The 15,401-nt window shown below is 31.7% G+C and overlaps 1 protein-coding gene and 1 pseudogene across 2 annotated transcripts; both read left to right on the forward strand.

The window, feature by feature from the left end:
* The first annotated feature begins 4,283 nt into the window (after positions 1–4,283).
* On the forward strand, positions 4,284–7,747 carry LOC143606834 (uncharacterized). The gene is made up of 4 exons (XM_077082471.1): positions 4,284–4,585; positions 4,917–5,288; positions 5,460–5,503; positions 7,225–7,747. The coding sequence occupies exons 1-4, from the start codon at positions 4,411–4,413 to the stop codon at positions 7,636–7,638; spliced, it is 1,005 nt and encodes a 334-aa protein (XP_076938586.1). The 5' UTR covers positions 4,284–4,410; the 3' UTR covers positions 7,639–7,747.
* A 2,868-nt stretch (positions 7,748–10,615) lies between these two features.
* LOC143606833 (1-aminocyclopropane-1-carboxylate oxidase homolog 1-like) lies at positions 10,616–12,587 on the forward strand (annotated as a pseudogene). The gene is made up of 3 exons (XR_013148821.1): positions 10,616–11,121; positions 11,329–11,650; positions 12,221–12,587. The product of XR_013148821.1 is annotated as a 1-aminocyclopropane-1-carboxylate oxidase homolog 1-like (transcript).
* Positions 12,588–15,401: the final 2,814 nt, after the last annotated feature.

Here is a 15,401-nt window from a genome sequence, read left to right on the forward strand (position 1 = left end):
AATTGGAAATTACCGAATTTAGCTACAAACCACCGTGAATTCGGTTTTAAATCAACCTAAGATGTCGGCCGTATGATAGTTGTGTTCCTCTTTGGCTGAGAGGAACTTGTCATGCTACCTAGCCTTAAGATGAAATAGTAAAAATAAAACTAAGGAATTCTTAAGAAATTTCCCAAAAATAAAAGGCAAACTACTTTGATTCAAAATATTTACGAAAAAATTTATTTGAAGGTTGAAATATAGCCTCGGATTTGTGTGTGTGCATAACAATAGGATAATTTACAATCATTATTTAAACAGTTAAATAAGTACTTAATCTAGCAAGTAATTACGTAAGCTGTAAACAATCAAATAGAACACATCAGGTAAACAAATAAGCACGTATGGGCTTCTAAGCATGTTACTAAGGCACCACTAACGACCTATCTTAAACCTTCGGCTCTGATACCAATCTGCCACACCCCAACCTAGGGCGGAAAAGCCGGGGCGTGAGCTGATTTCCCACAGCTCTCAAGGTACTATCATGCAAAATTTAAAGGTGACAATTTCTATTAAATCCAATTAAATATTCCAAATAAATCAAATACAAAATCTAGAAATAAAAACAACAATAAGCATAAAAATTTATAATTTAAATAAGTCTTGATTAATTATTCTAGCACAATTCATCCCTAAGTTCTTCACCAATCTTGCAACTAATTCAAACAATAACCTACATATGCGTATAAAATAGAAGGTTTGTCAACAACACATGTTGAGTGAGTAAACACCAGTTTAAGACACCACAATAATATTATATAGTAAATAAGAAAGATACACAATCAATCAAAACCATAAAGAAAGGGCAAAACCGTTGCCATGCGAATGGGCATTGGTTACCAAGACTGAGATGTCGGTGAAACCATTTTCAATGCGTCGGACACCGGCCACTACGACGGTCGTATGATCATATTATAATGTGAATATGTTGGACCTCTCCGAAATGTATTCAAATAAAGCAAGTAAGCAAATAGTAAGTTGCGCATAAACTGATATACACATAAGGATTAAACAGATGCGGTTTTGAAAACTAGATAATAGATAAATACTATATATGCATATGTCCCCAAAAGGTTTAAAAATAAGTAAAAAGGAGGAGTGATTACTCACCTTAGTAATATGCAAGAGATAATGATTCACAAGAAAGACAAAGGTAGATCAAGCTCTTCGGGAAAAACGATGAGATATTCTAATAAAGAATAGTTACGGTAATTAAATATGAATTCAACAATGCTCATAAAGCTAGATAGAGGTTCGGGATTAGATGATCGAGTGTATTATTACAAAGGCTATTTATTTCATTATTTTATTATAAATTTCATTATCAAGTTTTATCGTAATAAACATGATTTAATTATACACAAAAATACTTGAATAAATATTTATAAAATTGTTGGATAAATTGTATAAAGAGATTTATTTTAAATGTTTATTTTAAACTAAAAATACGTTTTAATATATTTATATATAATTTTATTGTTAATAATAAATAATAGATAATAAATAATAATGTTTATATAAAATACGTGAACTCTATTTTTAATACGTGAATTAACATGTCGGGTTTTAATAAAATAGGGTTTATTATTAATATATATATACACACACACGCACGCCAAAAAAAATCCATAACGAGGTTTATTTGTCGAGAACGTAAAATTTAATGGTGTCGGCTTGATAAAATAATGTTTAGTTTATATTTAATAGTGATTAATATTAGTTAACAAAAATTTAAAAAACCATTTAAAAAAAATAAATAACAAACCGCGTCCAGGAGGCTCGAACCCGCGCCCCTGGCCGGTTCAATGAGCTATACACACACACCAATAACCAACTGCGCCGGGATGTCTGATTGTTTAAAGTTCATTATACTAAATTAAATAGGGTAACCTAGAAAACCCCCAAATCCTATGAACCCTAATTCAAGAATCGATCAATCCGTTGTATTATAGTTTAATTAATCATAGGGTTACTGTACTATGATGGACGGCGAACAAACTTCATAAATTAATTACCCGGTTCGTTGAATAAACACTAGTTAATTAGACCACAACAGCGACAACAGAGAGGGATTAAGAACACGCATCAGCTATCATTGATAATCCAATTCGATCAAGGGCTTTAGTTAGCGACGTCGGTGTGATGGTATAGGCTAGTTTAATCGCATTAATATAAACGATTATATGTATATTGAGTTATGGTTAAGATCGGCTATGCTTAAGATGGTAAAACGAATCAAATAGATTGATATAACTTAATTAGGATTGTCGGTTGGCCGAATTAGGTATGTAATACAAGATACTTGATTCAATTTATATAAACACTACGAGAATTAAGGTCCAAGAAACCTCAATTAAAATCGGGTTATGAAATTTGGGGATGGATCTTAGGTATCCGGATTTCTGAGATGGGTTATGTAAGGATTATAATATAATTATATATAATTTACACTTTAGACCTTGGAGTATGGAGATGGAAACAATAAATGATTAAAGTATATTTTTAGGCTAGAAGTGTATATATATCAAATTAGTTTTAGTTATTAACTAAATATTAAGATAATAAATATGACTTGTTAAACGCGATATTTTATTGTTAAAATTTTCCCAAATATAAAAACGGGTCGGGTGATTTAGATTGGGAAAAACCGAGTTATTACATGTGAGAAGCCATAATTATTTGACATGTGTCAAGTGAGGACCAACGGAAAAAATGTATAAAATTAATAGTACACATTTTCTTTCTCCACATGCAAGTCACATGTTAATTCCCCTATCATTTTAAAACGTCTATAACTTTTTCATACGATATTTTTTTATAAAAAAAGTTCACCATAATAACAAACGTTTTTTTATCTTTAATATGAGTATGAGCTTGTTATATAAAAATAAAAAAAATTACATCATTTAAAAAATTACATCATTGTGTATTTTTGCTTACCATTGTGTTTTTCTGTTTGTTATTGTATTTTTTTCGTAATTGTGTTTTTCAACTCATCATTATATTTTTTTAAAATACTAATAACACCGTTGTGTAATAATAATATGTAAATATAATAAAAAATATCAATAAATTATCTAGAACATAAAACATGATGATGAATACATATTACACAAATAATCTAAAATGTAAAACACAATAATTAATACATATAACACAATGGCCTGAAACGTAAGACACAATGGTAAATACATATAACACAATAAATTGAAACGTAAAACACAATAGAAACTATATATTACACAATGACTTGAACGTAATACACAATGAGTATAATACTATTTTTCTCAAATTAAGTGAATGGTAAGCACAATGATAAGTAGAAAGACAAATGCTGAGCACAAAGACACAATGGCGAACAAAAAGACACAATGACGTAATCTTTTTTTTAGTTTTTTTATCTTTAATATAAGTAACTATTAAAAACGCAATTGCCAAAATATATAACACAATTCATAGAAAAACCCAATTAAAAAACAAATGGACAACCAAATAACACAATATAAAAAACCCACTAATTTTTTTTATTTTTACATAACAGTATGATATTCATATTAAAGATAAAAAAATCGTTTGCCATTATAGTAAAGAAAATTTCTAAACAAAATGTCGTATGAAAAAGTTATAGACGTTTTAAAATGATGGAGGAAATGATATGTGTTTTGCATGTGAAAAGAGAAACTCATCATAAGTGGGTTATTACCTTCATGCCCTTCTCATCATTTTTTTTCTTAAATTAATCTCCATCATTTAAATCTTAGACCAATGGATTATATTATTTCTCACAATTCTCATTTTTGTTTTATTTTATATTTTTACCTTACTCTCATGTACTTATAGGTTAATTACCAAACAAGATAAAGAAAATGATAATAATACATTCCATACTCTCATTCATTACAATCCCTCTTTCATGTCATTCATTTCCAATCCACAACCTCATACCAAAAAAAAAAAAATTCCATTAGATTCACTTTTTACTATATTTTGAGTATTTACATGCACATCACAGCTTTCACAAGTGATCTAGGTGCAGACTCAAGGCCTTTTTTTTTCTTAATGTCTTCTACTATTGTTTATTTATTTGAAAAACAAATATGTTGCCAACATAATTGCAATATAATGTCTAGAAAACCAAACATACCTAATAAAACAAAATTCCATTACATAACGCATTATTTTGTCACCTCTTCCCCTGGAGTGATAAAATAATAATAATCACATGTCGTATTGAACACTTTTGACATCATTAATTAATTGAGTGAGAGAGAGTGTGGTACATTCTATATATCTATCACTCTCATTGGAATCCCTTTTGCCCCCTAATAATTCACCACACCAAATACCCTCAGTATTTTTGGATATTACAAGATGTGGATGATGGGTTACAATGATGAAGATCACATGAACATGGTGGAATCTTACACCAACAACGGTAACCGGAAGCTAAGACCGCTTGTTCCACGACCATGCGCCACCCCCACCTCCTACAACCGCCTTCACTCCACTCATCATGATCATCTTCTTCCCGTAAATCATCATCTTGGTATTTTCTCTTCTTTTTCTTTATTCATATAGTAAATATTCAGAGCATTCTCATTCGAGTCTCTATCTTCATTTTTATAACTTAACTAAAAAAACATAAATTTATTTCTCTTTTTAAAACCCTTCATATCCGATTTTGAATCTCCATCTCTATTTTACACACAAAACCCTTATCTTATTGTTTTGTCTCGGTTTTAGTCTATAAATGTAGAGTCATTATTGTTTTTATCAAATCTTTAGGTCTCTAGAGATTGTAACAAAATTATATTTGAGTTGCTTTCTCTGTTTTTTTTCCAAAGAAAATAGATTTTAAAGAGTCGGATGTTTTGCAGTTGCAGCTAGTCATGAACAAAACAAGAGAGAATTTAATTCACAGCAAATGGTGGTTGTAAGCTCACGGTGGAACCCTACACCGGAGCAGTTGCAAACCCTAGAGGAGTTATACCGTCGGGGCACACGAACACCCTCGGCCGAAGAAATCCAACACATCACCGCTCAGCTCCGCCGCTACGGTAAAATCGAAGGAAAGAATGTCTTCTACTGGTTCCAAAACCACAAAGCACGCGAACGCCAGAAACGACGTCGTCAGCTAGATAATATTAATCCACCCAAAGATCATCATCATCAACCTCCATTCCTAGTTACCACTGATCATAATATTAACACCATCAGTCTTGATCAATCCACACAGCAGAAAGAATCAGGTAATCATAACTTTTATTAGAATATATTATATATTTCTATTCTTTGTTTTTGTTAAAGATGAAGTACATTAGGGTTTTGAATATTTTATAAGAATATATAAAAATAAATATGATGAATTAAATATAATATATATGGTTGGAGTGATTTGGAATCTGTGTTATTGTGTGCAGAGGTTGAAGAGACCAGAAATTGGGCAATACCTACATTTTCAGAGGTCTGCTAACCTTTCTTTTCACTTTTTGTTATTTATCTACTCTTATGTTAACTTCCCTTTTTTAATACAAATGGTAAATATTCAATTATTTTAAAAAACATATTATGCATCATATCTATTTTTTTTGAATGTTAAAGCTTTTCCTCCTACTATTTACATTATACTTCCATTGCCAGGAATCGAATCCTAGACCTCTTACTCAAAGGCCAAAGTCTTTACCATCCCACCAAAGTGGAGATGGCATGCATCATATCTATGTCAAAGACTTGTGACGGATCCAAATTAGTATGGGATTTGACATATGATTATATGTATGTACGGAGTATTACTTTTTATATGTAAAAGTTTATAAGGATTATTTAACTAGCTTCTAAGGAATTTAATCTATTATTTTGTATACGCTGTATACTAAAACACACCTAAGTCCTTTTTAAGGTTTAAACCAACCTATCTTTTTGTAGTAAGTTAGAATCTCATACACCTTCTTAAAAATATTTATATATAAATAAAATAGTGATTATATTAAAATAGAAATTAAAATAATGTACAAAGTGTGCGAAATGAATTATAAAAAAAACACGACAGTATTTTCGTAATTACACAAATAGTGTAATTACATCACAACATAAAACGTAACTAACATATAAATCACCTTAAAGCATAGCTCAATAAAAATATAACCAGAGTAACAATAATGTAACGTAGTTTATTACGCTAGTTGGTTTTTGCGATGTATCGTAATTACGCTATTAACGTAACCACCGAAAGATAACCGTCCCACTTTTTTCTTTACTTATGTACACTTTATAGGATAAGTAACATTTGCATATAAACTCTCACTTACGCGTACATGTATGTATTATGTTACATGTATTGTTATGAACCTTAATAATTTAAATATGTTGAAATGGAAAAATGAGGATAGGTGAGTAAACCAGTAAGAAAGTTTATTTATATAATTAGGAACATGAATTAAATATAAAGATAATTTTTAAATTATTTTTGTAATAAAATAGTAGGGTTTATGGAGTGAAAATGAACTTGGAGACGGTCAATATTGTAGATTCCGGGTGGCCCCCCCGGCCCCCTTTGTTATTCACCTTCACAAGTGTTTATTTGTCTTATCTTTCGTTATTGAAATACATTTTGATTTTTTAATATACTTGAAGTTTCAAAATTTATTTACTTTTGTTTATTGCCAAGTGTTTCCTGTATAAATTTTGATTTTCTTTACAAATCTCTCGATCATTATATCTTATAAACTTTTATCACTTGACCAATATAGTTTCTTTCTTGATATATTAATAAAAAAAACGTACAAATGAAGGTCATTAGTGATCTTAGATGCAAGAGTGCATAGAATATTTTACAATTTATCTATAGAGACGTGAAATGGTGTGACAAACATATAGATACACTTTGTATGTTTCTCTAGGTTAAGCAACAACGTCCTTTGTTTCATAACAAAGATTAATAATTTAAATTAATGAGAAAATGATGTAATAATGTTAATATGATTGGTGAAGTGGAGTGAAAAATAAGGAAAAACTCAAAAAGTAGAAAAGGTTTCTTTTTTCTTGGGAAATGCAAATCAATTCCTTCCTTTCTGTCGGCTAGCAATTCCCACTCTTCTCACTAGCTACGCTTTTCTTATATTTTTCATGTATAGCATATGTATGAGTACTGACTATATATGTCTATATGTAAATACAAATAAACAGAAGAGTGTGCTAAGAGAAAGAACAGCTGTTGAACAACAACAAGATCAGCAAGATGAAGAAAATGATCAGTTGCTTGTGTTACACCGTAGGAGGAAGAACTTCCCTTCAAAGAATGCCACGTGGAGCCATATGATGCATTGTTGGTCTTCGTCTTCGTCTTCTTCGCCCGCCAACCAAATAACCCTAATTAATAATTCCACATGCAGCACTGCCACTCTGGCATCCAAAGCTTCCTCATCCCTTGTCGTTTCGTCTCAAAGGCATCATCCCCATGGCGTCGACTGTTACGAAACCTTGGAGCTGTTTCCGGTCAACGGCAACGTCAGGGAACAACCGGAGAAATGTTTGCTTCAGGCGAATGATGCCAGCCTCAGTCCTCGACAGTTTATCGAGTTTCTTCCGTTGAAAAAATAATTTAATTGTAATGCTAATCATGTATTATGTCATGTTATCTTATTCTGCTTTTCATGTTTTTAATACTTATTATGAATATTTCTTTCTATCACTTAAAACAAGCAGACAACTTTTAAGTTGAAGTATATGAATTATCTATACTAGAAGATTCGGTACTAGTGGACCAGATAAGACTTGACCAATGTTTTAGCGACATATATAAGTTTAGAGTAAAATCTCAATTTTACTGTTCTTAGTTGCTCAGATCTTTTTAGTTGAAGTATATGAATTATCTATGACTGGTACGTATATATGAGACAAAAAACATGTAACACCAATTAATATTGTTTTGGTTCTCATTTGTATTCTTTAAGCTATTTTAAAAATAAGTATATAACAAAATTATGTAAAATAAATGATGTAGACTATAAGCTTAAGCTAAAACAGAAAAGGAGCTATTATAAATTATGGTAAGCTAACAAGTCTTACTTCAACTACGCATGCAGTTCGAACACATTACAAGATGGTCTAATATATGGTAAGATACCTGATGATATCCAAATGGTCCAAGGTTCAAATTTAACCTTACTAGGGTCTAGGTAACCATGTTGGATTATGAAAAAAAGAACAACAAAAAACTATGCATGCATGCATCCTAAACATCCAAAAACAAGTAAATATGTTGGTTACTACAAATTCAGTTTTGACTCGTTAGCTTGTTACAATGTTATGATCAATTCTTTTATATATATATATATATAGGTTACACAAACTGCTTGTTATAATGATGACAAATATACCTGTTCAAGTTGTTCTCTTTGTCCGTAGGAAAATACTAAGTTGTTATCAGTTTGTAGTTGTAAGTTGTTTTGGCAGTTTAGTGACTTTAGAGGCTAGTTTTAATAAAAACATATATGATAAAAAGTTGATGTGTTGTGATAAAACATCACCCTTTCAAGTTTGTTTGTATATTATATGTAACAATTTAAAACTTAAAACAATATTTGATAATATCTTCATGAAATGTTGATTTTCATTAAATGAACACACTTTCAAGTGCACATTCAACCCATGTGAAGGGTTTGGTTAAGATATGTCAAATTCCACCAAGTATGCGAAGGAACCTAGCCATGCATGACCTCCAATTATATCTTTCAAATCGTCTACACTAGCAATCTCTTATTTATTACAAAACTATTATCTAAGAGTATTCACATCAATCAACATCCCCATTTGGCCATTTCTAAAATTTACAAAAAGTAAATCGAAAGTATTAAATCGACAACTGAAACATAGCATCAGAGGCTAGAGGTGGTTTTATCGAGTTGGCCGAGTAGAATCCAGGTTTTTTCAGGAACCGGGTAGGAACCAGTTTCGGGTATGGTAAAAAATGTCAAGAACTGGTTCCGGGTATGGCTAGGTTTTTTTAAAAGATTTTAATTAAATTTTGGCCGCGCCGGATCCAGTTTTTGACCGGGTAGAGGTGGAACCGGTTCTAAGAGATATGGGTAGGGTCCAATACAATTTTTCTAAGGATCCAAAACCCGGTCCGTACCCGCAGGTCAGGTAGGATAAGGTCCAGTTCAGGGTCGGGTTCATAATCAGTTTTTTTTGTCCAATTCTATCTGAGGTTGCAATAACCGAGGATACATGACGGAAGGAATTGCTACCCACCGCTAGATTTTGATTAAATGCCACACTATAACTAAGTAACTAACCACATAAATTCTGGTTCAATAACTTAAGTTATTGGGCAAAGTAAATTCCAGCAACGTGGGCCTATGACTTCATGAGTTAGCAGATGGGCTGAAGAATATAATAGTGGTCTGGCTAATTGAAACGACCCATGCTAGTGTTTTGAGTCTTTGAGAATAGAGAATGCCCAGGTGAGAGGTTCAACCGTCCAAACTATTAGTTGTTTTGATAGTTATATTATAGGAAATATCATGAAAATATCAATTTAACTAAAGATATTAACAAAATATTTAAAAGAAAATTGCAAATAACAGTTTGACTTTCTCTATTTTCTATCTTCAATCACAGGATACGAGTCAATGATGGATTAGACCCTTGAATAAAATATCCTACACCAATTTTAATTTTATGTGCCATTTTAAATATATAGAAAATATAATTTTTATAAATAATTTACGTGACCAATAGCACTGTAGATTCAAGTATTGTGTCACACATGCATTTGTTACATCATAATGAATATGCCGCGTCAAAATGATTGAATCTGTTGCACCAGATTGAAATTTGTTGCAAGAACAAAACTTGTTGGCGTATGGTTGTTGGTAATTTTATAATGTTACATGCTATTTGGTTAATTTGTTGGTCAAAATGGATATTCTCATGATTTTGTCAATAGAATAATACTATCATATAAAAACCCTTAGAACATGTTTCTTGTTTTGCTACTTGATTAACTATTACAATATAAATTATAAAGAAGCATTTGTTACCAAAGTGTTTAGTAGTTGGAACAAGTTAGACAACTTACACATCATGTGAGTGATTTTAATAGTGTCACAACAAGTTCGTTAAAAGATGTGGTCTAATTTGTTCTGATCCGAACCTGACCAAAAGATCTAAAACAAAAAAAATTTCAAGTTGGCCCACCATTATTTGTTATCGTCTAGCCATTGCTTGATAAATTGTAATTATTAAGCTGCATAAATTCATGGCTCTGTGATTCGGTAACAAAATTAATATAAACATATAGTTAGGAACCATGACCTGGTCCAAATACAAAATAAATATCAATGTTCCACTTGTCTATATTTATTCTGTCATTTGGCTGCTTGAGTACACAAAAAGAATATTAACCATTTAACCTCATGTCTATAAAATAAATTTAAAAGTCGCACTTGTCTATAAAAGTTTTAAAAGCCGCCACAGGTTGACATTTTTATGATTGAAACTTTGTCAACATCTGACTTTCCAAAAACCATTATCTATAGTTGTATCAAACAACCTATTTTTCATCATAGAACATATGGACATCTTAACAGATGATCGAACGGAACAACTAAAGGCTTTTGATGACACTAAAGCCGGTGTCAAAGGACTAGTTGATGCTGCAGCTGGTGGTGGTGTTGACATCCCCAACATATTCATCCGACCACCAGATGAAGATCTAGAACTTAGTACAACAACTTTACAAGTACCTGCCATTGATCTTCATGGGGTTGATGGTTTAAGAAGAGAAAACATCGTCACAGAAATCAAACACGCTTCGGAAGCATGGGGTTTCTTTCAGGTGGTTAATCATGGAATACCAAACAAAGTGCTTGAAGACATGCTGAAGGGGGTGCGTGGGTTCCATGAGCAGGATGTAGAGGTGAAAAAAGATTATTATTCGAGAGATCCAGAGAGGATGGTGCAGTTTAACACGAATTATGATTTGTACATGTCTAGAGCTGCGGATTGGAGAGATACGTTGATTATCAACATGTTGAATAACTATCATCTTGATCCTCAAGATCTGCCATCGGTTTGCAGGTAGATTTATTTAAAGACAATCATTTTTTAAGTAAAGGTAACGGTTTTCTAGCAAAATTTATACCTAATAAATAACTATGCACTTGTTGAAATATTGTATTATATATACATATATATATATATTTGTGATTAAACACATATTTACTAAGTTTTTAATTTAGTTAATACAATAGAAGATTGAATAGCAACTTGTATTCTTATGAGCAGAGAGACCACACTTGACTATATAAACCATGCCATGAAGTTTGTAGACACCCTTTTTGAGTTACTATAAAAAGCTCTTGGGCTGGAACCGGACTACCTGAAACGTTTGGAATGTGAGAAGGGTAAAAGCCTTGCTTGCCACTACTATCCAGCATGCCCGAAACCCGAGCAGACCCTAGGGACTAACAAGCACACAGATGCTTCTTTCATTACTCTTCTTCTGCAAGATGAGATTGGAGGACTACAAGTTTTGCATCAAAACCAATGGGCCAATGATGATCCTATTCCAAACGCTCTTGTAGTCAATATCGGGGATCTTCTTCAGGTATTTATTTTTAACAAACTAGATTTTACTAATCTAAACTATGACTTAGTAGTCGACAATTAATAATTCATACAAGCAACTTGACCATTAAAAGTTAGGACCCAAATTGTCAGTATAGATTATCAATGGCAAATGCGTCATAGTTTGAATTATTCATAACTCCAATTTCGTTTAATCTTATAACATAGAAAAGTAAGGAATTTTTACATATTTCCCCTTGCTAAATACCCTTAATTACATATATCCCCAACCCCAAAAATCAATTACATATTTCCCCTTTTTATATGTGTTAGGAAGGGGAAATATGTAATTATTTTTTTAGTATTGGGAAAATATGTAATTAAGGATGTTAGGAAGGGGAAATATGTAAATACCCCAACTACAAGCTTTCAAAAAGTCACTTTAGATAAGGTGTTGTATTAGACAGATTCGACTAATATTCAATATTCATTTATCTTTAGATTCAATATTCTTTTAGAACGGATATATATGAATCCTCAAAAGTTAATAAAGACAACGATGCATGTAACCGAACAGTGTTGTTTACAATTTTGTGTTGAAATCATGTAGATCATATCAAACGACAAGTAAAAAAGTGTGATCCATCGAGCAGTTAGAAATGTAACTCAACCAAGAACATCAGTTGCCTGTTTCTTTCAGGGTGTGGCTACGCCCCTGAAAACATATGCGCCCATTCAGAAGCTTATCACGGAAGAAAATCCTCAGATATATAAAGAATTTACTGTACTAGAGTACATGATGAAATTTTCCTCTAGGGGACTTGATGCTAAGACTGGCTTGAACAATGTTTGTATATAAGACTAATGCTTCTGAAATGAACCAAATATACTAATTACATATCAAGTTATTCTATACATTTATTTGGGTTTTCAGTTTTATGTAGTTTGGAGTTTGGTTAATATGCATGTGCAACACTGATTGTAGTTATTTACTAAATTTGGGTTTCCCTTATTTTGTCCTCTTGTTTCCTTATTTTCATTATTATTAACTAGGTTACTAACCCGTGTAGTACACGGGTGGAAAATAGAAAATTCGTCACGTAAAAAAATTTGATTATATATTTGAATATTATATTATTCGTCTGACAAACACAAATAATTTTAACCGACAATATCGCCCGTTCTTGAAAGTAAGTTCATTGAATTTGTCTAAAATCGAAGGATGCACAAAGTTTATTAAATCATATACTGGATATAATGAATTGTTAATTAGAAGATCATCGGTAATTTGTACATTCATTTGTCGTCGTTTGGACCCCACCCCCCATTCCCTTCACCTATATCCAATAATTAATTCATAAATTATTTTATCTCTTCAACATGTAAGGATTAACATCCAACTGTGAGCCTCGTGTTTTTTTGATAGTTTATGTACCTTTCACTTTGACAAGATGTAAGAAGAACTTATTGAAGTGTAATATAAAATAAACACGAACAAAAGTCTATGCAATCTAACTATTTATTTAACAAAAGTATCATAAATTTAATATTTACAACTCCCTAAATACTTCCTTTTATACAAGGTTATACTTTAATTTGTAGCATTTCGTTGTTGTCAAAGATTAATATAAAAAGGAACAAATTAGTTTTTTTAATAGCTAATAACTAAACACTTAGAAACATCAATTGGCTTATATGACTTGTTTAACGATTCATAGAGCCATAACTTGTATATACTCTAATATTGACTTGAACTTGTTATGACTTTAACTCAAGATGCTAATAACCCATCTGGTATTATAGTATTTTACATAATACCTTACCGGAAAACCGTAATAGTTCAACATCTCCATTGAATTTTTTATTTTGATATGATACTTAAAGATATTATAAGAAAATTATATAATAATTAAAATCAATACAAACAAAAAGGGAAAAGAAAAAGAATTGTTAATGAAATAATGAATAATATGATAATCGACTATTAGAGTATCAAATTAAACCTTACCGGAAAATAATTAATCTCCCTTACCGGAAAAGAAAAAGAATTGTTAATGTTTTATTTATCAATTAATGTAATATCTAATGTTTATTATTAACTAGTTCGTTAAGGTTAAGTCTAGTTCGCTAGGGATGTTAGCGAACTAAGATATTATAATGTATTCCCTCCTGATTCGTTAGGGGATGTTAACGAATCAAGGGGTGGTTCGTTATGTTAATTTATGTAACGAAGGGGAAGCTGGTTCGCTAGGGGATGTTAGCGAACCAGATCACCTTCTATATATAGTGAACTACTGTTCACTTGAATGTAAGTTTTTGAGAATAATAGAAAGGATTTTGAGTAATTGCTCTCTCTCAAGCTTCACCTTAACATTATACATCTAATATATTGATAATATATACACATACATAACAGTAAATCAAGGTTAATTATGAGCTAGATCTTTAATAGTATTAATCGGATATTCATAGATCTGAGATCTGTTAATTGTTATTGATTGCTAATCCGGGATTCAACAAGTGGTATCAGAGCTGTTGGTGCTCTTTACACTTGATTTGATGCGTTAATTGTTATTGTTATCAAGTTTTTCGGTTTTTGTTTGATTTTGAATCAATTTGTGTTTAGTTTGGTTGAATTATGGATGGATTGAATGGAATTTGTGTTGGTTAAGGTATTGGATAGGCGTGGATTAAGTGAGATTGAGGTTTGATTTGGATTTATGTGGTTTGGTTTTGGTTTTGGTTTAAGTCCGAAACAGGGGTTTGTTTTTGATCAAATTGATTTGGTTTAAGGTGTTAATCGGTTACGAGGTTATGTGTACTGGATTCGGATTTGGTTTACGAGTAGATTGGTAGGTTATTTGTGCATTTTGGTTGAGTAACGAGGTTGTATTACGAATTTGGTATTGTTGAGTTTCTGGGTTTGATCTTCAAAATTTCTGGAAATTTGTTTGAAGTTTTGAAGATTTGAATATGAATGTAATTCGTTATCTTCTTCTTGGTGATTCGTTATCAACAGTGTTAATTCGCTACCCAGTTCGTTAATCAATTCGTGTGAGTTATTGGTTCGTGTTATCTAGTTCGTTAACTAGATTAACCGATTCGTGTGACACGTGTTCTTCTTGGGATTTGTGTCATAACAACCTTTGCCACGTGGCATAAGGTGTCAGAGTTTGTTACAAACGGTTGTAACAACCTGATTCGCTATAGTGTGATTCGCTAGTCTACTGTAGCTGATTCGTTATATTAATTCGCTAAACATTTCTTAGTGATTCGTTACTGATTATCATTTGATTCGCAAAACTAATCCTTTGTGATTCGTTTAGTCAATTCGTTAAGTTGACTTGTGATTCGCTAAGTTGACTTGTGATTCGCTAAACCATCATCTTATTCGCCATTTGGATGATTCGTTAGCCTTATTCGTGATTCATGACTCGTTAAGTTGACTTTTGATTCGTTAAAACACTCACCTCATTCGTTAAGGTGCTTCGTTACTGATTAGTCTTAACTTCGTTAAGGATTGATTCGCTATAACTATTCACAGTTCGTTATAACTGTTCACTGATTCGTTAATCTATTTCACTCTTTGATTCGTTAAACACTTAAATTTTCAAAAATGGCTGGTATGTATGCATTAGCGTCTCAAAATATGTTGATGCAACAGATGTTGCAACTTGATACCGAGATAGGTTCATATTCTAAATGTCCACGTTTGATGAAGTTCAGTGACTTTGCCAAGTGGGAACCTCGGTTTCGTGCACATTTGAGATCTGTTCATCCTGACTGCTCAT

Source organism: Bidens hawaiensis, unplaced genomic scaffold, assembly GCF_021521415.1.
Source record: "Bidens hawaiensis isolate Kalapana, Puna unplaced genomic scaffold, B.hawaiensis_p1.1 tig00077513_1, whole genome shotgun sequence".
NCBI classification, from domain to species: Eukaryota; Viridiplantae; Streptophyta; class Magnoliopsida; order Asterales; family Asteraceae; genus Bidens; species Bidens hawaiensis.